Source organism: Monodon monoceros, unplaced genomic scaffold, assembly GCF_005190385.1.
Source record: "Monodon monoceros isolate NGI ecotype Baffin Bay Population unplaced genomic scaffold, NGI_Narwhal_1 Super_Scaffold_7, whole genome shotgun sequence".
NCBI lineage: Eukaryota > Metazoa > Chordata > Mammalia > Artiodactyla > Monodontidae > Monodon > Monodon monoceros.
Window position 1 is genome coordinate 91,841,871 of NW_021703784.1, and position 23,030 is coordinate 91,864,900.

The window sequence follows — 23,030 nt, forward strand, 5'->3', positions numbered from 1 at the left end:
ATTGAAATGAGCACTTGGGATTTGGGCCTCTTGACAAGTCCGGAGCACGTCCATCCGGTGCCTGGTGAGGGCCCTGCATGGCTGGCTGCTAAGTCCGGAGCGCGTCCATCCGGTGCCTGGTGAGGGCCCTGCATGGCTGACTGCTGTCTGAAGTTATTTGGAGTCCTCCCGCTGTGTTTTGGACGTGGCTTAATTTCAATAGTAAGGGCTGTATGCAGCCCTGTATCTGCTGATTTTCAGGTTTCAGCTTTCTGCCAGCCTTACTGCCTGCTTAGAAGTAAAGCCGTGCTTCTTATTCAGGGGATAAGAGCCACAATTGAGGTAATTAACGAAAATTGTGTATTGGTGGCAGCAGCTCCTATAGGATTTCCTATAGAGTCTTTCTCTAGTAGATCCTGAGGGGCTTACCTTCATCTCCCCCATTCTGCCTACCCTGTGCCCAATCTCTGTTCTTGTTTTCTGGATATAGGCCTAATAGTCCTAATAATTTCTCTCCTTTCAGCCTTGTTCTTGTCACCAGATTGGTTTGATATATTGACAACTTGACCAAATGAAGATTCCATTGACTCCATCTTCTCCAAAGCATGGAAGATGCAAGGATTTTTTTTCCTCTTCGCATAGTATCTCCCATTTGCCAGTTGTACCTTGGCCCTTCTTTAAAAGTTATAAGATGAATATCCATTAATAACAGATAGATGCTCCCCTTAAGTACCATGGCTGCACCATCTCAATGGAGAGGGTGACCTGGGACAATGGTGGGATAGAAAGGAAACATCTGGCAGCCCAGTGCAGCGTATTATATGCTATGTGGACGTCTGGGAAATAGGAAGTGTTCCGAGTTAGGATTTCCTAAGGAGTGATTTCTGGCTCCTTCAGGCTTTGACAGTTCATCAAAAGTACCCAGTGAGACTGAGCAGCACACAGCATTGTCTATGAGAACTTGGGCTAAAGATCATTATCTACTTCTCAGGATGGGTTAGCCTGGTAAGTCACTCAGTACAGGAATCTTTCTGTGGACAAACCAGAACCTGTAGTCTATTAATGAAAAGAGTTATATCTAACAAACAGTTTTCAGACAAGGAACCAAGAGAAAGTAAATTTTCACTCATATGTTTTTAGTCTGTTGACTCCTAAAGATTCTTTTCTTTTAAAAAATAAAAAGCCTATTGTGATGGATTCATATTTATTGAGCACTTACTATGTGCCAGATACTGTTCTTAATATGAAGATGTTGCACTGAACAAAGTGCCTACTCTTGCCAAAGGTACATTCTAAGAAGGAAGACAACCAAAATGAGTAAATGAATAGAATTTCAAATGGTAAAAAATGCTGTGAAGAAAACAAAGCAGAGTAAAGGGGAGATGGATAGTGACTTGGGCATGAGGAGATATTTAAGATGGGTCGGTCAGAAGTGGCATTTAAACACAAATCTTAATGTTGAGAAGGAGTGGACCATGAAGATACCAGGCAGAGGGAAGAGCTAGCATAAAGTCCCTCAGGCAGGAAAAAGCTCAGCTTGTTTTTAAGAACAGCAAGAACTCCTGTGTGACTGCAGTTTATTGTGTGTGGAGAGCATGGTAGAGATGATGCCAGAAAAGTAGGCCAGCACCAAATTTTGTTGGGATCATGTTGGACAAAAGAGTTCTGGATTTTTATTGTGAGTGTGATGGGAAGACACTGGTAGGTTTTAAGCAGAGGAGTGGAGTGGGGATGGGATTTTTGTTCAAAGATCATTTCAGCTACTGTGTGGAGAAAAGGCAGTAGGGAACAATAATGGAAGAAAGGAAATCAGGAAGCTATTTTAGGAGTGCAAGTGAGAGATGGTAGTGGCTTAGACTAGGATGGTAGCAGCAGAGATGGTGAGGAGTTATACTGGGAGCAGAATCCATTGGACTTACTAATGAATTGGATATAGGAGATGAAAACAATAGAGGATTCACAGCTAACTACTAGGTTTTTGTTATAACTGAGTGATACTATTAAGTGAAATATGGCAGACCAGGCAGGGGTAAGGACAGAGAAGTATGAGAGGGAAAATCAAGAGCTCCACTTTAGATGTGTTAAGTTTGAGATGTCTTTTGGACATCTAGGGATAGTGTTACTCAAGCAGTTAGATATCTAGAGCTCAAGGCAAAAGTTAAGACTGAATATATAGCTGGGATTTAAAACCATAGGACTAGATGAGATTACCCAGAGAGTCAGAATAGGTAGAGAAGAGAAAAGGACTGTGGCCTGATTTACAGGTAGAGAAGATAAGGAAGAACCAGAAAAGGAGACTGAGGAGTTGCCAGTGAGTTAGGAAGAAAACCAGGAAGATGTCTGTAAGATAGACTGTGACAAATTAGAGATACACATTGTAAACCCTGGAGCAACAGCTAAAAACATTTTAAAAAGAGGCATAGCTAATAAGGCAATATTGGAGATGGAATACCATAAAAATATTCAATCAAAAAGGATTGAATTGATTGAGAAAAGAGTAAACAAAGAACAGATAGGAAACACACAAAAAGCAAGACAGTAGACATAAACCCCAACATGTCAATAATTACATTAAATGTAAATGGTCTAAACATTCTACTTAAAGGACAGAGATTATCATTCCAAATGCTATCTATGAGGAAAACACTGTAAAATACAGTTGAGATAAAAGAATAGAAAAAATTATACTAGACAAATATGAATCACAAGAAACTGGAAGTGATTTTATCAATAAAGGACAAAATAAACTTCAAAACAGGAACATTTCCAGGGAGAAAGAGGGATAATATATAATGATAAAGGAGTCAATTCATAAAGAAGACAAGCAATCCTAAGTATGCAGGAACTAAATAACAGTGCTGCAAAATGTATAAAGCAAAAACTGACAACTGAAAGTGAAATAGAAAATCCACAATTATATTTGGATATTTCAGCACTCCTCCCTTAGTAATTGATAGAACAAGTTGATAGAAAAATCAGAAAGCTATAGATGACCTGAATAACACTATCAACCACTTTGGCTTGATTGACAGTTATGGAACACTTCATCCACCAATAACTGAATACACATTCTTCTCAGGTGCACATACAATATTCACCACCAATGTGTTGCACCATAAAATAAATCTCGATAATTTTAGAGGAAATGAAAACGTTAAAAATGTATGTTCTCTAACCATAATTCAAAAAGACACATACACCCTGTTGTTCATTGCAGCACTATTTACGATAGCCAGGTCATGGAAGCAACCTAAATGCCCATCGACAGACAAATGGATAAAGAAGACGTGGTACCTATGTACAATGAAATATTACTCAGCCATAAAAAGGAATGAAACTGGGTCATTTGTAGAGACGTGGATGGACCTAGAGACTGTCATACAGAGTGAAGTAAGTCAGAGAAAAACAAATATTGTCTATTAATGCATATATGTGGAATCTAGAAAAGTGGTACAGATGAACTGGTTTGCAAGGCAGAAATAGAGACACAGGTGTAGAGAACAAATGTATGGACAACAAGGGGGGAAAGCAGAGGTGGGGGGTGGTGGGATGAATTGTGAGATTGGGATTGACATATATACACTAATATGTATAAAAGATAACTAATAACCTGCTGTATAAAAATAAATCAATAAAATTAAATTTAAAATATATATATACATATACAATAAAAATGGAAATTAAAAAAAAGCTCAGGTTGAGAGGAATGTGTGTGGAATTCCAACGAGTCCTAGGTTAGAATAAAAGATTCCTTGATGAATATGCTGAGATAAAATGAGACTTTGAGAAGGTTTCCTGACAGGACAATGTTTAAAGCAAACAATAAGTTTGGATGAAGTATAAACAGATGTATAATTCACGAACACTTGATGCTGGTTTGAAGATGGTGTGGTATACTAGAAAGAGGTCTGGCCTCAGAGGTTAGAGGCTTGTGCCTTTCACTGTAAGACCTGAGGCAAATGACTTAATCAGTGGTATTTGTTTTTCTCATCTAAATAATTTTAAGAATGAAGGAGTTTGATTAGGCTTGTGTCTATCTTTGTAAGCTTTAATCTTTCATCAACAAAATGCCAATATACTCACACACACAAAAAGTATGTTGTCTGGTCACAGTGGAATTAAGTCAATAACAGATATCTGTGGAAATCCCTAATAGTTAGAAATGAAATAACATATTTCTAACTGCATGGGTTAATAAAGAAAAAGAAATAAATTAGAAAATATTTTTAGCTGAATGAAAATGAAAGCAATGTATTTAAATGTGTCAGGCGGAGTACTTGGAGATCTATACTTGAAGTGCTAATATTAGAAAAGAAGAGGGACTTCCCTGGTGGTCCAGGGGTTAAGAATCTGCCTTCCAACGCAGGGGACATGAGTTAGATCCCTGGTCGGGGAACTAAGATCCCCCATGCCACGGGGCAACTTAGCCCATGTGCTCTAGAGCCCGTGTGCCACAACTAGAGAGCCTTGTGCCACAACTATTGAGCCCACGTGCTCTGGAGCCCATATACCACAACTAGAGCGCCCCTGCGCTACAACGAAAAATCCCACGTGCTGCAACTAAGATCCCGTGTGCCACAACTAAGACCAAACGCAGCCAAATAAATATTTTTTTAAAGAAAGAAAGAACTAAAATCAATTATCTAAGCAACTACCTTAAGAAAATTGAAAAGAGCAAATTAAATACAAAGTGAGTAGAAGAAAGAATAAAGATAAGCGTGGAAATAAAAGAGAAATGGACGAACAATGGAGAAAAATCAATTAAACAAAAGCTGGTTTTTTAAAAAGATCAATAACTAGACTGTCCAAGGAAAAAAAGAAAGAATAAATTACCAGTATCACAAATCAAACGGGGGCATTGGTACAGATTCTAAAAATATTAAAAGGGAAATACATATGAAAACTTTATACTGTTAAATTCTACAATATAGATGAAATGGACACAAACTTCAAAAGACACAAAGTGATAAAAACTACCTCAAGAAGAAATAGAAAATCTAAATAGCCACATATCTGTTAAAGTAATCAAATTTGTAGTTTAAAACTTTCCACAAAGAAAAATCTAAGTCCACATAGTTTTACTGGCAAATTCTATCAGATGTTAAGAAATAATACCAATCTTACACACGCTCTTTTCAGAAAATAGAAAAGATAGAAACATGTGGCAACTCATTTTGTGTGGCCATTATTACCCTGATACCAAAGCCAGACAAAAACATTGCAAGAAAAGAAGACTGCAGACCAATAGCCCTCCTGAGCATAGACACAAAATTCTTTTTAAAAAAATTAGCAAGCCAAATCAACATACAGAAAGGACGATACAACATGACTAAAGAATATAAGGTTGGTCTAATATTTGAAAATCAATATAATTTACAACAGCAATAGAATAAAGGAGAATAACCATATGATTATCTCAATAGATACAGAAAAGATAATTTGACAAAATTCAACACTCATTCATCAACGTCTTTAAAAAAACAAAAAAGAATCTTCTGTATAGCACAGGGAACGCTACTCAATGCTCTGTAATGACATATATGGGAATAGAATCTAGAAAAGTGGATATATGTATGTGTATAAGTGATTCATTTTGCTGTGCAGCAGAAACTATCACAACAGTGTAAAGCGACTAGACTCCAATAAAAATTAATTTAAATATTTTAAGAACTCAGAGGAAGCCTTTGTGTGAAAAATAAACATAGAAGACCCTTGTGTTAAAAAGAGAAAAAAACATAGAAAATATATATCCACACAAAGACTTGTACACAGATGTTCATGGCAGGTTTATTCATAATAGCCAAAACCTGGAAAAAACTCAAATGTTAAACAACAGATGAATGCAAGGGCAAATTGTGGTATATCCATAAATGGACTACATCTAAGCAATAAAAATAATGAACTGAGACACGACATGGATGCTTTTCCAAAATAGGTGAGCAAATAAGCCAGACACAAAAATGTACATACTGTACATACATACTATACATACATACAAACGTACTCTTATGAATAAAAATACAATCCACTTATTAGAAGTTTTACAACAGGCAAAACTAATCTAGAGTGACAGAAAGTAGATCAACATTATCTATTGCTGGGGATTGGCTGGGATGAGGCACAAGGGAACTTTTTGGGGTGAGGAGAATGTTCTATATTTTGATTGTAGTGATGGTCACATGTCCAAACTCATCCAACTCTACATGTAAAATTGGTGCGTTTTATGTAAGTAATACCTCAATAAAGATGATTAGTTTTTCAATGGTCGTTAAAAACTGCCCCCTTTCACAGTTCCTTGGCTTTCTCCTTTACCTGGACGTTTGCTTAGGCCTCAGGTCTAGGCTACCTCCAGTTCCATCGCCTCCGTTTAGTGTTTTCTGTTGTGTTCTTGATGTAGACGGCAGATTTGCCAGGCATCTAGCTGATGTTTATTAAATGCTTGCTATAGTACTGTACCAGGTGTTACAGGTAAGTAGGTGAAGAAGGTAGGTTTTCCGCCTTCGAGGAGCTTATAATCAAGTTAATACAGGAGAGAAGACCCTTATAGTCCTGTCTACTGTACACAACTGAACGATTAAGGGTGAATTGCACACACTCCCTGCTGTGGTCACTTCTGACTTGGTGAAGAGGGTGAGACTTGAGGTAGGCTTTGGAGAATTAATAGGTGGAGATGGGCACTATATGGATAGGGGTGTGCTGGGAGGTCAGGCAGGCACTTTGACCTGGGGGGAGTGAAAGGAAACAAGAAGATGAGGAAGTATACTGGATATCCTAGATTTGTAGGAGCACTGACTCCACGTTGGGACATTAGAAATGGTGAGGCTGGAGAGTGGTTTAGGGCTAAACAAAAGAGCTGAAATGTCTGTGGGCAGCGTGAAGGCCTTTCAGATGATTGTTCTGCTTGGGGACGTGATCAGAGCTAGTCTTTGACACCATCGTGTTGACACAAATGATGGAGTGGAGCAGGGAGGGATCAGAAATGGGATGTAACTACTTAAGCAGTAGCCTAGGTAGTAAGTGACAAGGCACTGAGCTGAGTGGTTGCTGGGCTCACTGGGGAACTTGCTGGGAAATGTTGAAATCCTTTGGGATATGGGGTTGAGAAGAACAGCCACTTCACCCATATAACACATACCAGCCACACTGCTTGTTACGGATCAAATCGTATCTCCCCGCCCCACACTAAAATTCATATATTGAAGCCCTAACCCCCCAGTGTGACTGGATTAGGAGACAGGGCCTATAAGGAGGTAGCAAAGTTTAAGTGAGGTCATGGGGTGGGATCTTAATTCATTAGGACTGATATCCTCATAAGAAAAGGAAGAAACACCAGATCTTTCTTTCTGTGTGAGCAAAGACCATGTAAGGACACAGTGAGAAGGTGGCTGTCTACAAGCCAGGAAGAGAGGCCTCACTAGAAAACAAATCTGCAGGCACATTGATCATGGACTTCTGGCTTCTGAGAACTGTGAGAAAATAAACATCTATGGTCTAAGCCACCCAGTGGGCGCTATTTTGTTACGGCAGCCCAAGCAGACCGATACACCACTCACCACGAGATCGCTTACCACCCACGTTCCCCATCCCATAAACGTAATATCGAGGATCTCAGGGCTTTATATTTTGGTGACACACCTTTGTGAAACAGTACCTTAGCCTTTGGCATCCTGCCCTTAGCCACTTGGATAGAAGTCAACCCTCTTAGCCCTTCCCAACCATCAGAGTGCGTGATTCCTCCTGTCTCTACAGCTCTTCACTATTTTCAAGTATTTTGACTCTTTTGGACTTCATAACCACTTATCTCACTTCCTATGAGATAAGCAGGAGTTGGTTTTCCCCATTTTACAGACGAAGAAATGGAAAATCAGAGGATTTTAATGGCTTGCCTAAGATAACCAAGCTAATAAGTTGAAAAGTCAGTTTTTAAATCCAGCTCTCCTGTCTCTCACTCACCACACAGCTTCCTGGCCCGTGCTTTGCTATGCCCTCCTCTGGACAGAGCTTTCTGTTCAAACCTATCTCGGAGAGGAGATGTGGGCTGCCTTTGGGCATTCTTCTCTTCCCTTGTTCTCCCGACACACACACATACTCACTCACTCACTCATTTATTCATTCTCTCTCTCTCCATAATGTAGCTTGGCCTTAGTGTCATAACAACAGGGAGCTCTTCCTTTTCCCCCAGAGCCTAAAAATGGCAGAGCTCCATTGTGGGTAGAGGACAGAGCAGGGATGGGGTGGGGGGCTTGTGAGGCAACCAAAAGAGAAATCTCAGGAGGTGTGGCGAGAACGCTGCAGCCCCTGGATTATCTGAACTGCACCTCGACCAAGGCTCTGGGGGCATCTCATGTGGGCCCCACCATGGGTTTATTCCCAGCTAGTTAAGGCAACACCTAACACATGGTGTGCACAGGGTCATCGACTGAAGCTTCTTTTGGAAGTTTGCCCTTCCTAAAGCCTGTTGGTCTGTGTGGAGCTAAAAAAAGAAAATCTGTTTGGAATCACAGAATTCCTGGGAAAATGTCGACTCTCACACCCCATTGTCTCTGGAACTGGCACACATCTCACTTCTGAGCCCTATTTTGAGGGATGGGTTGTTTGTGGAGGGCCTCTTGTTCCTGAGCAGCTGAGCATGCAAGTCTGAGCCTGTGTGAGGAGAAAGACCCCCACTGCTGCATCACCCCGACCGGCCTAATCAAGGGTTTCTGCTGAATCACAGATCAGCCAGCTTGTGGTGCCCTGAGGCTGGCAGTTGTTCTTGTAGCGAGACCTGGGACGATGGGATTGGTGAGAAGCTGACAGCAAGAGCAATTTCTCTGGAGGTTGGAAAGAAGCTATCTACAGACTGCCCCTGAGGTAGAGTGGAGGTGTGGAAGGCTTAGGGTCATGAGGATTGTGGAGGGATGACTGGGGAGAGGAGGGGTTTGAGCCCAAGGGTAAGTGGAAAAGCTCTGAGATGAGCACTCTCCGACACAAGACCTCTCGGGCCATTTTAGGGAGCTGGCCTTGTGCCGGCCCAACCCCGGGGACACGAAACAAAGAGGTTAGCCTTCCAGTCCTGGGCTTGGCTGGTCAGGGATGCACATGACCCCTTGAGGAGCAGGGTGGGCAGGGTCCACGGCCAAGCAGAGGCTCTGAGTTCACTCCAGGCCCATCTCTAGCCTTCCTCTTCCCATTCAAAACCAAAACAGAGCCTCCCCTCGGCCCCGCCTTCCCATTCGTTCTCTCACTTCCTCATTGTACTATTTTCTGAGGCATTCAGACGCGAACGGAATTGGCTCTCTTTCGGAGCTTTGTAGACACGTGGGCTGGTCAGGCAGATACATAGGTAAATCACACGGTGCTCTGTGCTGAGACACTATTACAAACAGAAGGAGCAACCACTGGCCTGGGGGTGGAAGTTGGGGTGAGGCGTGGTGTTAAGAAAGATCTTCACAGAGGACATTATCATTTGGAGGCCACAGAGCATGAACAGGAGTTTTCCCGGCAGAGAGGGCTGGCGACGGGGCACAGGCATTCGAAGGAGACAGATGGCAAGTCCACTACTGTGGCCAAGTGAAAGGCCCCAGACGGTTTGGGGAGCAATGAGTGGTCCTGGCGGCCAGACAGGGAACAGCTGAGCTATAGTAGATACTCAAGGAAGCCCTGCTGGCCTGGTCCTCCCCAGGGACACTCCTTGGAGGCACAAGTCCCAGGGATGGGTTACGTGAGTCACCAGGGAGGCCCAAATGACCCTGTCGAGCCATCCTGCCCTTTGTCAGTAGCACTCATCTGGACTCCAGGTTACTGGGGTTGCTAAGCAGGGGTGCAAGGCAGGCGGCTTCCCATACACAAGGCGTTTCTCCCTCTGCTTCTGTTCCCACCCTGGGACTTGGCAGTGACTTGGTGTGGAGAGTCCAAGAGCTGCCATGACCCTAACAGATGAAAAGGGTCATTTTTAAAAACAAGTTCCCAGCTCAAGCCAACCTAAAACCATCTAGGTCCATATTGAACGAGAACTTACCCTACAGGTACCGAATCTGAGATGTGGCTCCAAGAAAGCAGCATTTAAATAGTTGGAAAAAGATGAAAAGGAGTCTCCTGTCGGACTCAGAGCTGGTAGCCGGAGGGAGATGTTTTTCTCCCGGGAGTAATCGTGGTCCTTCATGTCACCATTGCCACATCAGCTTACAAAGTCCATGCATGTGTCATCTCCATTTAATCCTCCCCCCGCATTGGTGAACTGGGCAGGGACAGGCTTCTTCCCCTCCTTCAGATGTGAGAGCTGAGGGTCAGTCAGGTCATTTGGCGAACGAAGGTGTCTCCCCCTCGGCACGGGGAGCGGGGGGGGGGCTCCCTTGGAGAGTAACTGCCTATTCCTTGAGTCACCTTCATGCTGGAAAGCAAGGAAGCATCTATTCCATAGCAGAACCTGGGCCCCCCACCCCTGCTTCATAATTTGTATTTAGAGCTTTGCTTTAAAAATCCCCCAAACAAACCTCCTGCAAGTTCTCTCAGCCACTAAGTATAGAGCCAGGACGGGGACCTGCCTCTTCTGGAAGCCTGTCCTGCACTCTTTGTGCCAAGCAGCCAGGTCTCCCCGCCCTGGACCTCCATGCCCTGGCTCACCTCTTGCTTTCGGAACAGACCCTGGAAACACAGATGGTACCAGTGACATCGAGGGGCCATGGTGAGCGCACTGGAGATGCAGGGGCAGCCCCTGTTTCCCCCCTTCCCCCCTCTGCTGCTTGCCTGCTGTGCAAGCAGGTCCTCTGGGATGAGGGGGGTGGCGCTCCAGTCCCTCGCAGGCCACGCACCCCTCTTTGTGCAGGAGCCCTAGCCAGCCACCTGTTGTTAATCTAGCCCTGGTAATCCATTCTGTACTGTGTCAGCAGTTCAAAAGGGCACTGTTAGTATTTTTTGCCGACTTCAATTAACGTGAGATTTCAGAGGCCCCTCCGATCACATTTCATCTGTCACAAGTCAGGAACAAAATAGACAGGTTCCAGTTGAGAGGAGGAAGGAGAAGGAGTTTATTGCAAACAACAACCAAACAGACAGTTTGGGCTGTGCCCAGCCAAGGGTGCGCCGGGCACGCGCAGCGGCATCAGTGCTCCATTTGGCCCCGTGCCTGGGCCCCTACGTCCTCTTCTCGTCAACAGTCCTCCCCTCCCCCAAAGATGTAAGTGCAATAACTTACTTTAAAAGGCAAGAACGTTTCTTTTAATATTTTTGCTATAATGTAGTTACATGGTGGTATAGGCAGTAAAACTTTATGGAACCGACCTCATTTTTTTATACATTTTTCTGAAGTTTTAATGTCTTTTTCATATATATTTTTAATATTCCACCCCAGGCCATCAAGCTAAAAGAAAAGTTGCATTTATACAGGGTTACGTTATCTTACAAGGAGAACAGTCAGTATTGATTGAGGTTCATGTTCCTTCCAGCACTCAGCTCTCTTTTCAACCACTGCACACCAAACAGACTATTAGACATTGAAAACTGTCCTTCAAAATCAGTAGTATAAAGGCCTAGCTCTATGTATGTACGTGAAGGGGAAGAAGGGGCGGGGCAAGGGCAGGTAATGTTTTGTTCACTGGAACACCTTCCCCTCCCTCCAGCATCCTCAGGGAAGTCACGTGGGCTCCCAGTGACTTTGAGAAGTTGGGTGTTTGTTGTCTTCCCGTTTTTCTCTTTCATGATCACGGATTATTACCCTGGGGGCCTGTTTGCCAGCCATCCTCACTCCCGCTAGGCCTGTTTGCTTTTGCACCTGACAGGCCATCACGCAGACCCAAAGCCCCAGAGCGTCCAGCCCTGAGACGGAATGGCTGCGGAAGCGGGATTTGTGGTGGTTTTTCCTGGAAGAGTTCCTCTTGTCCACCCAGCGGGAATGAGGGCGGAGGGGACACTGTCACTGGGCCCAGCGTGGCTGCAGCCATGGGCGCTGGGAACCCACCTCACGATTGCTACCCCACCCCCTTGCAGTGTCTTTGAACTAACTTGGCCACCATGCTTCCCCAAGCTGGAGGCATGGTGGTGAGAGCTGAGAATCAAGTATAGTTGAACGAATTCAAGGAAAGTTCCAAAGCCCATGTCTTCCAACTGCCGTTGAAGACTTGGGGACAAGCCTCTCTGTGTGTCCCCGGAGCCCTCTCCTCCCACGCCCTGGGAGCAATGAGGGCACCTGAGGGTGCTAGCAGCAGCTTAGCAGTGTCAAGCCTTGGCTGCCGAGACTGGTTCCCAGCAGGGATCAGATGCTGGCAGTGTGGGAAGGCTGCCCATAGGCCTGCCAGCCACCCATCACTTCCGGCTTGCGTGGCCGTCTCTGTTGAGATCTTAGGCAAATAGCAAAGAAAACCCCACCTCTTTTAGCTTACTGGCTTAGCAGTGACCCCCAGAGAGGGTCCACTCTCCCCTGCACCTGCCCTCCTGAAACCTCACCCCTGAGGAGCCGCCCAAGCTTGCTTAGTCATCACGGGGGAGGCTGCAGGGGCACCTCCCACCCCAGCAGCTGACAAGGCAGAAGGCCTGGGCCCAGCCTCCTGACCAGGGGAGCTCTGCGCAGCACCGGCCGTCAGAGCCCCTCGCTCAGCTCTGCCTCAGGTGAAACACGGCTCAGGGTAGTCACGTCCCCCCCCGGGGGCCAGGGTCATCTCCACTGTGAAGGGATTGGGCTAACTAGAGGGTTTCTAATCCCTCGCCACTGGGCGATTCTGGGATTCTCGGAGTGTCAGGCAGGCCCTTGAGGGCTGGGACAGGGTGAGGACAGGCCTGGGGCTGGGAAGCTACCTGTGGGGAGATGCATAGGGACATTTTACACCAACATTTTAATCCTAGATACTTGACTGTGTTGGTGGGACAGACAGCCAGAGACACACAGCCTTCTTCTATCAGAAGCTTTTTCTTCTCAAGCTTTGGGTTGCCTGACTTAGGTCTGGCCCAGGCGGAAAGCAGACGCATAGAGGAATTGATGGCCTGGGGTCCCTTCCAGAAGATTCCACTTAGGGCCCTCCTTCTCCCTTCCCTCCTCCTCTGCGGCTATCCTAGTTCTTTCTCTCTGTCTGATTCTCTCCCAGGGGAGAACATACCCCTGGTGAAAGTTCCTCTCATGTCCTTCCCAGCCAGTAGGGCATTTAAGGAGGAGCTGGGGGACTGTCTCCAGCCCAAGGCCATTTCTTCCTTCCTCTTTCTAGATTCTGGGAGTTTGAGTTGTTTCCGCCAACCTCAGAACTGGAAAAGGCTTCCTAAGAGTCAGTCCAAGATCCTCAAATGTAGGAAACACTAAGCCAAGCCTCCAAGAACATTTAATTCAATATCCAAGACCCTTTTCACTTCTAGAAGGTCAACTTTAGAGCTACGGTTCACGAAGAGGTCTGACTCTTGTTAAGGGAAGTCAAAGCCAGTTCCTTCCCCAGTCTTGTTTCTGGAGCACATGAGAACGTGAGACAGAGGTGGAGACCACGATGTCCCCGAAAAGCTACGCAGCTCAAGGGGGAGGGTCTCACTCCTCCCTGCCCACCACCCAAGAGGCTGTCCTGTGTCCAGGCCTCTGGGCCTGGTGGACCTGGCCCTCCTCACTGACAGAATCGGGGTAGAAAGGAGAAAAGGCAGGCCCTTCTCCCCAGGGGCTACCTGCCAGGGGGATTCCCAGGGCTCTGAAAGGCCTGCTTTGGAGGACAGGTACCCTGTGCCCCGAGCTTAGGTGACGGCTGGGCCCTGGAGCCTAAACTCAAGCCGCAGGCCTCGTATCAGGCAGAGGTGGCACCCCTGCAGAAGGAGGCCCCTCCCTGCAGGCAGGGAAATCTGCTTCCAGAGAGCATCCTGACCTCTGTGTCTGGAACAGAGCAAGTGACCCAGAGGAGCTCAGCCCCACGAGCCCTTCCGGAGGCCAGGGCGAGGGGCTGGGGTCTCCCATCCCCTAGGGCAGAAGTGCAAGGGCAGGCGCTCTCTGCCCTATGCCCAGAGGAACACAGAGCCTCCGCCTGAGTGGAAGGCTCTGGGCAGGGGTGGCGCTGGAGACTGCTGAGGGCCACCTAAGACTGTGTAGGGGCTGGCCTGCCGCTTGGAGCCTGAGAGAGCGTGCACTCATCCTCTGGCAGATCCTGCAGCTCTTGGTCCTCTGCCACCGTGCCCGCCGGCTTAGCTGGTGTGTCTGAGGTGTAAGTCCTTCCACACCAGGACACTGCTCAGCAACCCCAGTGAGTGACCAGAATGGGACATGGGGGGGACAAGCACCTCCAGATCCCCCTGGAGGGGCTTGAATGGATGGAGAAAAAGCTACCCGGACCTGCCCACTGTCGCCGTCATTCTGCCTGCAGCGGGATGTCAGGTGGCCAGAGAGCGGACCTGTGTGCATGAACCCCTGACCCCCACTCCCCTGGACATCTCCCTGCAGCCCTCCCTGCTCCTAGAAGCTTTCTTCCAGCTTCATGGGTACCGTGGGTGGTCTGCATCCTCCCTTGCACTGTTCACCCACATCCAGGGTCTCGGGGTGCGAGGGCGGCTGTGCATCCTCCGGGGCCAGGGTTGCTGGGTGGCAGCAGGATCCTTCAGCTCCAGCTCGTCTCTCTCTCTGCCCAATCCCACCGGGTGTGCCCAGCACAGGGGACAGCAGGACGGGGACTCCTCGCCATCCAGGGTGAAGGCAAGGCGGGTGCCTTGGGTCCAGGAGGTGGGATTCCGTGGGCTTTTAGGGAGAGAAAAGGAGATGGGAAGGCCGAGGCCGACTCTGCAGGGCAGCCTGTTCTTCAGACACAGTCATTGGCCTGGTGACCAAGGGACCACACAGCAGAGGGAAGGACGGACATGACTGCACTGTGGCCACTGCTGGGTCTGCATGGGAGTCTATCCTCGACTCAACGGTCAAACCGGGCAGGGCAGAGGGGCAGGAGTGGGGAGAAAGGGTCTTCAGCTTATAATGGATGCAAAGCTGCAAAACTCGGCCGCCTGGCTTCCTCCACTGCCTCTGGCCGGGAGCAGGGGGCTCGGCCTCAGTGTCTGCTGCCCCCTCCCTCCCAACAGTCCATGGGGCCTCAGACTTGGAGTGGCGGAAAGTGCTGAGGGTCAGGCCCCCGGCCCCGGGCCAGGCTCCTAAGAGGAAAGTCGAATGGGGGGCTGGGGGCCTGGGAAGCATGGGCGTGGCCTGTGCCCCGAGATGGGGGAGGGCATGGGGATGGGACGGGGGTGCTCTGTCATGTGGCCCAGGAGATGGCCGCGCTGTGCTCCTTGGCCTTCATGCGGAGGGCCGCGATGCTCGACGTCTTGCGGTCTGGCTCACCGTTGAGCTCGTAGCCGTTGAGGCCCGGGTTGAGGCCCGCGGCTCCAAACAGGCTGCCCATGTGCGTCTGGCCCACGTGGCTGCCAGCCCCAGAGACACCCAGGAAGTCGGTGACGCCGCTGGCCCCAGAGCCGGGGGGGTGAGCGTGAGGGGACATGCAGGCGGGCACAGGGTCACAGGGGACCACGCACGCTGGCACTGGTGAGGCAGCCCCGTTGTTGCTGATCCAGGACGGGTTCTGAATCTGGGGAGAGGGGAGGCAGAGATGTCACAGGCTGTCGGGGGCTGGGGTGCGGGGAGTACATCGGGGCTTTCCCCTCCCCCACGGATGACCTCTTCTCACTTACGAGCCCACCCTGATGATGAAACCATTCTGGAGCGTTTACTTGGGAGCCTCTCAAAACCTTTATGGCCATCTAGCCCCTTAGGAGCCTTTGGCTTTTAGGCTCTGGCTCCTCTGTTCCCAGGGCCAGGCGAGCGAGCGGCAGATAGCGGTTCCGTTTTAAAGACTGAACTTGAAATTTCATCAAGCGTCTAGTGAAAGGACCGTCCTGGGGACACAGCTCACCAGCTGAGGGCAGCCCGCAACTTTAGAGACAGATGCAGACTTTGTCTCTGCATCCGTGGACCGCTAGGGTCAGCAAGTGTCTCACTCATCTCTGGCTCTTCCCCAGGCCTGGCAGGCCCTTGAGACTTGATAGACGGGAGCTGACGTGAACCCAGAGAGCTCTGGCACTGGGAACATGGGCTGTGGGCTTGCAGGCTGTGGTGTGGAGGGGATGGGGTGGACAGCGGGGGCCTAAATTCTCTCAGAAGTTAAGGGTAGTGGTGGAGCTTCCAGGGGCTCAAGCCCTTGAGGCTTCAGAAGTAACTTCCTGGACTGAAAGGGCTGCCTCAGGAGGTGGTGAGGGGAGGGATGGAGCCGGGCTGGAGGTGGGGTGAGGTGGGGGGGCGCATGGAAGGTGTTCAGGCAGCGGGTGGGGTTGACCTGGACATGTTGTCTTCTATCTGTGCAGCTGTAATCCCTTCCCTCCCCAGCTTCCACCTCTGGACCCATTTTCCTCTCAGCGTTTATGGGGAGATAGAACTGGGGACTCAGCCAAAATTACATCCCTCCAAGTGTCCAGGCTGCCTGACTTTACTCATACTACTTCTCGTCCCTTTGCATCCCACTGAGGATTCAAATGCCCCAGGACGAGGGAATGACTGACAGCCATGGAGGAATATGCTCTGGTGGGGATGGGAGGAGATGGGACAGACTCCTGGGAGAGCCGTGAACACGCAAAACAACCTTTCTGAAACTGGATAAGTCACAAAGCACTTTTGCACAATCTAATTCAGACCTTCGAACAACCTCGTGAAAGAGTTGAGCCAGATGCTTTTATAAAGCCCGATTCACAGGTGAAGAAACCAAGGCTCAGAGAGCTTGTGACTTGCCTGTAGTGAGAAAGCTCTGGAGCTGGGAAGACTAAGGATTCCATGTTCATTCCCCTATCCTAGGAAACACTCTGAGTGGCTCCCGGGGGCCTGGAGGACCCCCTGGCCTTCAGCAAAGCTTCCTCGGTTCTGATGCTCATAGCGCAAGTGGCCAAAGTAGCAGAAGAAAAAGCCACTCTCACCACCCCGGCCTTCCTTCCCTAAAGTCCAGCCAAGGCTGGGTCAACACTTACGTCGGACAGAAGGAGCTCTGGGCCTCCCACATTCTGGAGAAACGCACACGCCCGGAATGGGCCCCGAGTCCTCTTTCTGGGGAAGGTGCCCCTTCTCAGAGCATGAGGGGCTGGGGGCCAGAGCCGGCGGCTGGAGGCAGCCACTTACCTGGGCATAGTTCTCCGCTCGGGTGAGGAGGGGCAGCTCATAGGCCGTGGAGAAGTGGGTTCGAACCTGCTGCATCTGCCCAAAACGCTCCCTCTTCCTCCACTTGGCCCTCCGGTTCTGGAACCAGACCTGCAGGACAGAGCAGTTGTCACCGGGGTCAGGCCAGGAGCTGGAGGCCCCGCCTTCGGGCAGTGCCAGCCTTTCCCTTGAGTCTCACCAGTTGCAGTGTAGGGTCGAGGCCATGGGGCTACAGGCAATGTGTCCGCCTCGGCCTTTATCCTCAAGAGTTTACAATCTAGAATGATAGTCGTTGAGAGCCTGGAAGGCACTTTATTCCAGTTTATCATGTGGGCCTGATCTTGGGCCAGTAGCTTCATTTTTCTAAGCTTCAGAATCTAAAGCAGGCAAGTGTCACACACACAAAACACACGCCACTAGTCATCTTAGCTGTCATCTAACCAACCCCAGCATGGGGGGCGGCCTGATCCACTGGGGCCACAGACTCCTGGGGAGAATCTGATAAGAGCTGTGAGCGCTCACCCAGAAAATCATTCTCTTGGACGATCGCACACATGTGGTTTGCCATCATTTTCCAAAAGGTCTGGGCTTCCTGGGACCTCTCCGCCCAGGTTCAGGATTTCCACTTCCTGAATCCTCTGTGCAGACTTTTGTCGGAAAGAGTCTCCCGGCTCAGAACACCCTGGGTTAAAGATTCTCTGGGGGACAGGGGTTCCATCGGGCTCCAGAGGCAGTCAGGGACCGCTTTGCGGAGGGAAGGCTGAGGCTGGGCTCCGAGTGCTGGCTGGAGGGACGGAAGTCCAGGCCGAGTTTAGAAACAGCAGGGCACACTCAGGAGACCTCGGGAGGCCACGCTGCCAGCTGGGGGAGTGATGGGGGGGAAAGGACCATGGAGGTGGGAGCCAGATTGTGGGGGGCCTCAAATGCCAGGTGGAGGGGGTCGCCATGGCGCCTCGAAGAGAGGCAGCTGCTGCAAAATCTCAGGCTGAAGAGTAGCCTGGTGCCGAGGAGGAGAGGAGGCCCACCTGTCACTGAGCATGGGGGTGGGGCGTTGGCGTGACCTGACCAGGTACTGGATGGGGAGGGCGGGCTCCGAGTCGGGTGTGTGAGCCAGGGTCTCTGGCCGTGGGGGTGGAGGTGGGGTGGGTCCTTTTCATTTTGCAGGAGCAAAGTTTCTGGCAGGCTGAGAACTTTCCTAAGGCTCACGGGCAGGAGCTCGCCTTGGGATCTGTCACTCCTGCCAGTGACTTGGGATCTGGGGAGGGGGCGACGGGGACAGGGGAGGGTGGGAGAGGGGGAGTGAGCAGGGCTCAGCTTCCAAGCCAGGAAGGGCTTCAAGCTGAGTCGAGGGCAGGCCTCAGAGCTCCCTGGAGGGAGATTCCTGGCGGCTTGATGTGCACCTGCCCGCTGCTGACTGAGGTGCACGTGGGCACACCTCAAACAGCACACCGCCCCCGCCAGCAGTCTTGCTGAGAGCATGGAGCTTCCTCGGACGAGGGGGAGGGAGCTGGGCCTGAGGCCTGGATGGATTCACCATGCGGCAGCATAGAGGCTGCTCGGCCCACGGGTGCCCACTGGGGTGCCTGGCATAACCACTGGCCTCAGTTTCCGCATCTGGAAAATGGGGCCAATATCTGTGCTGACCTCTTCCCAGGGGTGGTGCCTCCGAGAGCAGCAGGTGAGCTAGATGGGAAATGCTGTCACAGAGTTTTTAGAGTACTTCACACTTGTTTATCTTATAGCTCCTGACCTTCCTTGCTGTCTTTTGCTAGAAGAAAGAGGTCAGAAAAGAAAGGGGGTGTGTGTGGCCCATGTTAGTGTGTGGAGGGTGGGGGTGAGGAGGGAGGGTGAGGCTGCAGCTCGTCCCAGTACACAAGCATGAGTGTCACACACACACACAGAGCGCTGCTGGCATCTCTTTCAGCGTCACTCTGTTTCCTGTCTTGACTCTGGTGTAGGAGAGGCGCTCTCCTGGGTCCCCCACCCCCACCCCCGGAGCCGGCCCTCTCTTGGGCTGGAGTCTCAGCCGCTGCCCCACAGCCTCCCGGGGCTTCCTGTCATCCTGGGGCTCCTGGGGTCCGGGCCCAGGCCGCCCACTGGGAGCCAAGGGCAGATCGGGTCTCCTCTGTGCGCCGCTGAAACGGGATCCCCCTTTATCGGTGGTCTGGAATGGGGGACTGGGGGCAGGATGAGAGAATGAATCAGAGGCGCTTGTTTTCATTTCATGTTTAATTTCCTGCAGGCTTAGCTCAGTCTTTCCGCTCCTTCCTCAGCCCCCCAGGGTTCTCTGAGGGGGAGGCCAGCGGGAGGGGAGAAGCCCACGGGAGGCATCTAGATATATGACTGCTTTCTTTCTTTGAGGCCAGGGAGAAGGCTAGAAAAAGGTGACGTGTCCGCCACTGGGGGGTTGCTGTTGAGTCTCTGTGGACTCGGTCCCGTGGTGGGATCCAGAGGTGCTGGTGGAGGCGACACGCAGGCGCGGCCTGGGCTGGGAGGGACACGGATGGGGAAGGAGGCAGCCCAGTGTCCTGCACGGGGGGCCTGGGGTTGAGGGGAGGAGCAGAGTTGGGGGAGACGGAGTGCGTGGTGGTGGCTGGAGGTGAGCGCGGGGGAAGAGGCGGGGGAGAGGGGAGACCTGGGTTCTCTGGGAAGATAGATGAGCCCGGGGGAGAGGCAGCTGAGAGAGCACTGTCTTGGGGAGGGAGTGGAAGAGGGTCAGGCTGAGGGATTTATTTGAGGGCTAAAGATGGAGATCGTGGGAGGCGGCACAGCTGCGTGGAGCAGGCCGATGGGAGAAGAGCTGCCCACCTCCACTCCCTCCTCTGGGTCTTTCCTCCCTGGGCCTTACGCTGCATACAAGGCTGGAGGTTTTCTGCCCAGATGAGGCTTAAGCTAAGTCAGCCTCCTGGTCTTCGGCCTCCTCACACCTAAATTGGGTGGTGGCAGGGGTATCCTCGCAGGCCCCTTCTGTGCTCACATCCAAGGGTCCTGAGACTCAGAGCATCCTTCCATTTCTGACCCTTGGAGCCTAGGGCTCTGACAGCTGCCCCCTTAGGTGCTCTGTACCTCAGGCTCTGTGGCCCTAGGCCTGTCTCCACTGTGCAACCCCAGAAGGAAGGGGGACTGCAAGGTCCCAGCCTTCCGTTCTTCATGTCTCGGCCCAGGACCACCCTGCTCCCGGCCCACCCCAGCCCGGGCCCGCTCAGCACAGGCCTCTCCCCGAGGAACCAACCATCTTGGCAGGGTCCTTGCTAACCGCAGCCCATGTTGGGCCAGGGCGGGGTGGCCCGGCGCAGGGGGGCCTCTGTCTTATTTTCTTCAGACACCAGCTGCGGAGACTGGAGTCCCAGACAGCAGGGAGAGGCCCCTGCAGCCCCCTGGAGCGGGGCCAAGCCCCGGGCTTCTTCCCAGGAAAGGTCCATCTCGGGGGCCCCATCACCCCCTCCCTGTCCCCACTGCCACTCTACGCCAGGCACCTGGCTTCCCACCAGCTGAGTACGGGCCCTAAACAAACTCAGCAGAGGCAAGCAGGGAGATCCATCCCCACATCCCCCATCCCTGGGGCACTGCCAGGCTCAACCCAGAGGTCTGACATACATGACAGTCCCACCCACCCTGCTGCCTATATTATACAAAGAAAAGTCTCAGAACAACCTGGCATGTGTCCTGCTACGGCAAACTAAAGTAAAAGAAGCACTGGGCTGGAACTCAGGGTCCCACATTCTATTCTCAGCACTGCCACTGAATCATCTTTCCTGAGTCACCTGATCACAGGTGATCGCTTCCTGCCTCTGGGCCTCTTCTTCCTTGATATCAAATGAGAGGACCAGGTGATCCTTTCCAGCACTAGCATTCTATACTTCTATGGCCCTTCCCTTAGATGATAAGATATGCACACATTAGAGTTTCCCTTTCTGCCTTGGCTGCCAGGAAGCTCAGGGTTGAAATTTGTGCTCAGTGGCAAATATGATCCTTAGTCTAGATCTTTGACATAAATACCTTCCCATTTCATGACTTTGTTCTTGTTCTTAGATGAAAATAATAAACCTTTAATTGTAAGCTGCCCCAGCTCCTTTTTGGAAGTAGGCATAAATGTGTGTGTGTGTTTGTGTGTGAGTGTGTGTCTGTGTGTGTGTATGCAGGGAGAGCGCTCCATTTTAGCACTCCATTGTGGTGCCTGAAAAATGTAAAACGTACCCCAGTGTCATTTCCATGTGTTGTACTAGAAGGACAATCCTTCTTTTGATACTAAGTGAATTTTACTTCTTGGCACTCCTGTCCATTTGTTAGGGACACACACGTGCGCACACATGTGCACACATGTGTACTGAACAGAAAATGAACGGTTTGCTTCACACAAACACAGCATCTACAGGAATGCCCCATAACAGCCACCCCCTCTCCACCTACTCCTTTAGCTCCTCCCAAATCCATTGGCTGAGCTGAGGCCAGATGCTGTGGTTCCTGTCCAGACTCTTGAGGCACCAGGAAGTCGCATGACTCAGGTGGGACAATGGGTGTGAGAAGGTTTCTGGAATCACAGTGCGGGCCTCAGCTGCCCTGCCTTTCTTCCCCAAACACTTACTGTGAACTGGAGAGGAATAAACCGGGAAGCTTGTTTTTGGGAATTTACAGATAAACGACCTGACTGTTCAGAATCCCCTCGGGTTCCTGCTGTTTCTGGATGGCTGTGTATTCACTAACAACTACCAGTCCCTTTTCACATTAGCCGTTTTATTTTATTTTACTCTATTTTATTATTATTATTTTTAATTTTTGGCTGTGCCGCATGGCATGTGGGATCTTAGTTCCGCAACCAGGGATCTAACCCGAGCCCCCTGCAGTGGAAGCGTGGAGTCTTAACCACTGGACCAGCAGGGAAGTCCCCCACATTAGCCATTTTAGATGAAAACGTTTCTGGACCATATTACAAATGCCTCTGCCTTTTTAAACAGAGCATGGTTGAGACTGATGAACCTTTTATTGATGCCTTAGAAACACTGCTGAAGATTCTCTAGTGAACGAATGCAAGAGAAGGCGCCCTTGGGGTCTGTGAAGTAACAGGGCTTTTTGTCCTGGTGCTGAAAAGACCTGAGCAGAGCTGTGCTGAGCTGATCTGAACTGTGCTGCTTGTTTTAAAAAAACTCCTCTTTGCTCTGAAGCTGTTGATTTCCACAGCCCACAGGAGGGGGAAAATAGCTATCTGCCAACACCTGATTTGCTGTTTCTAACGTGCTCTGGGTTGGAAAGGCAGGCTGAACATGACGTTTATTCTGTGTTATGCTGAAGCTCAAGCTTTAGTGCATGGATCTTGTCGCCTGTGTCTGGGGTACTTAGAGGACTTTGATTCCTTTCTGGTTCTTTCTCTGCTGTAATTTCATGCAGGGAGGGAAGACACACCTCTCTGGTCAAAGGAGGTCAGTTGGTCCACGTATGTTTATTTTTTGCCTTTGTTGCTCTGAGTTCGGCCTTCTCTAATTGGTAGGAATACAATGTTGAACAACAGACAGTACCTGTCCTCAAGGAGCTCATATTCCAGTGAGAGGAGACAAACAGATAAAATATTTTAAGCCACATAAATTCTATAAAAAAGATAAAATAGGACAATGTGGTAGAAGTTGACCTGGTTTGCTTGTGTTGTTTTGTGTTAATTTGGATTAAGTTGTGTTGGGTTGGGTTGAGCTGTGTTAGGCTTTGTTGTGTTGTGCTGGTTTTGGTGGGTTCTGTTACTGTGTTGAGCTGTGTCATGTTGTGTTGGGTTGTGTTGAGCTGTGTTGGGTTAGGTTATGTTGTGTTGTGTCGGCCTCTGTTGGGTTGCATTGAGCTCTGTTGGGCTGTGTTGGGTTGAGCTGTGTTGGTTTAGGTTGTGCTGTGTTGTGTGGGGCTGTGCTGGGTTGTACTGTGTTGAGCTGTGTTGAGTTCTGTTGAGTTGAGCTGTGTTGATTTGGGTTATGCT

General features: G+C 49.9%; 1 protein-coding gene across 1 annotated transcript in view; it reads right to left on the reverse strand.

The window, feature by feature from the left end:
- Positions 1-14,956: 14,956 nt before the first annotated feature.
- The window catches only part of ALX4 (ALX homeobox 4), a 39,828-nt gene continuing 31,754 nt past the window's right edge, over positions 14,957-23,030 (reverse strand). Inside the window, exons 3-4 of the mRNA XM_029209327.1 lie at positions 17,057-17,185; positions 14,957-15,482 (exon numbers count right to left, since the gene is read on the reverse strand). Of these exons, the coding sequence (XP_029065160.1) occupies positions 15,153-15,482; positions 17,057-17,185 (459 nt within the window). The 3' untranslated portion in view covers positions 14,957-15,152. The remainder of the gene's footprint in view (positions 15,483-17,056; positions 17,186-23,030) is intronic.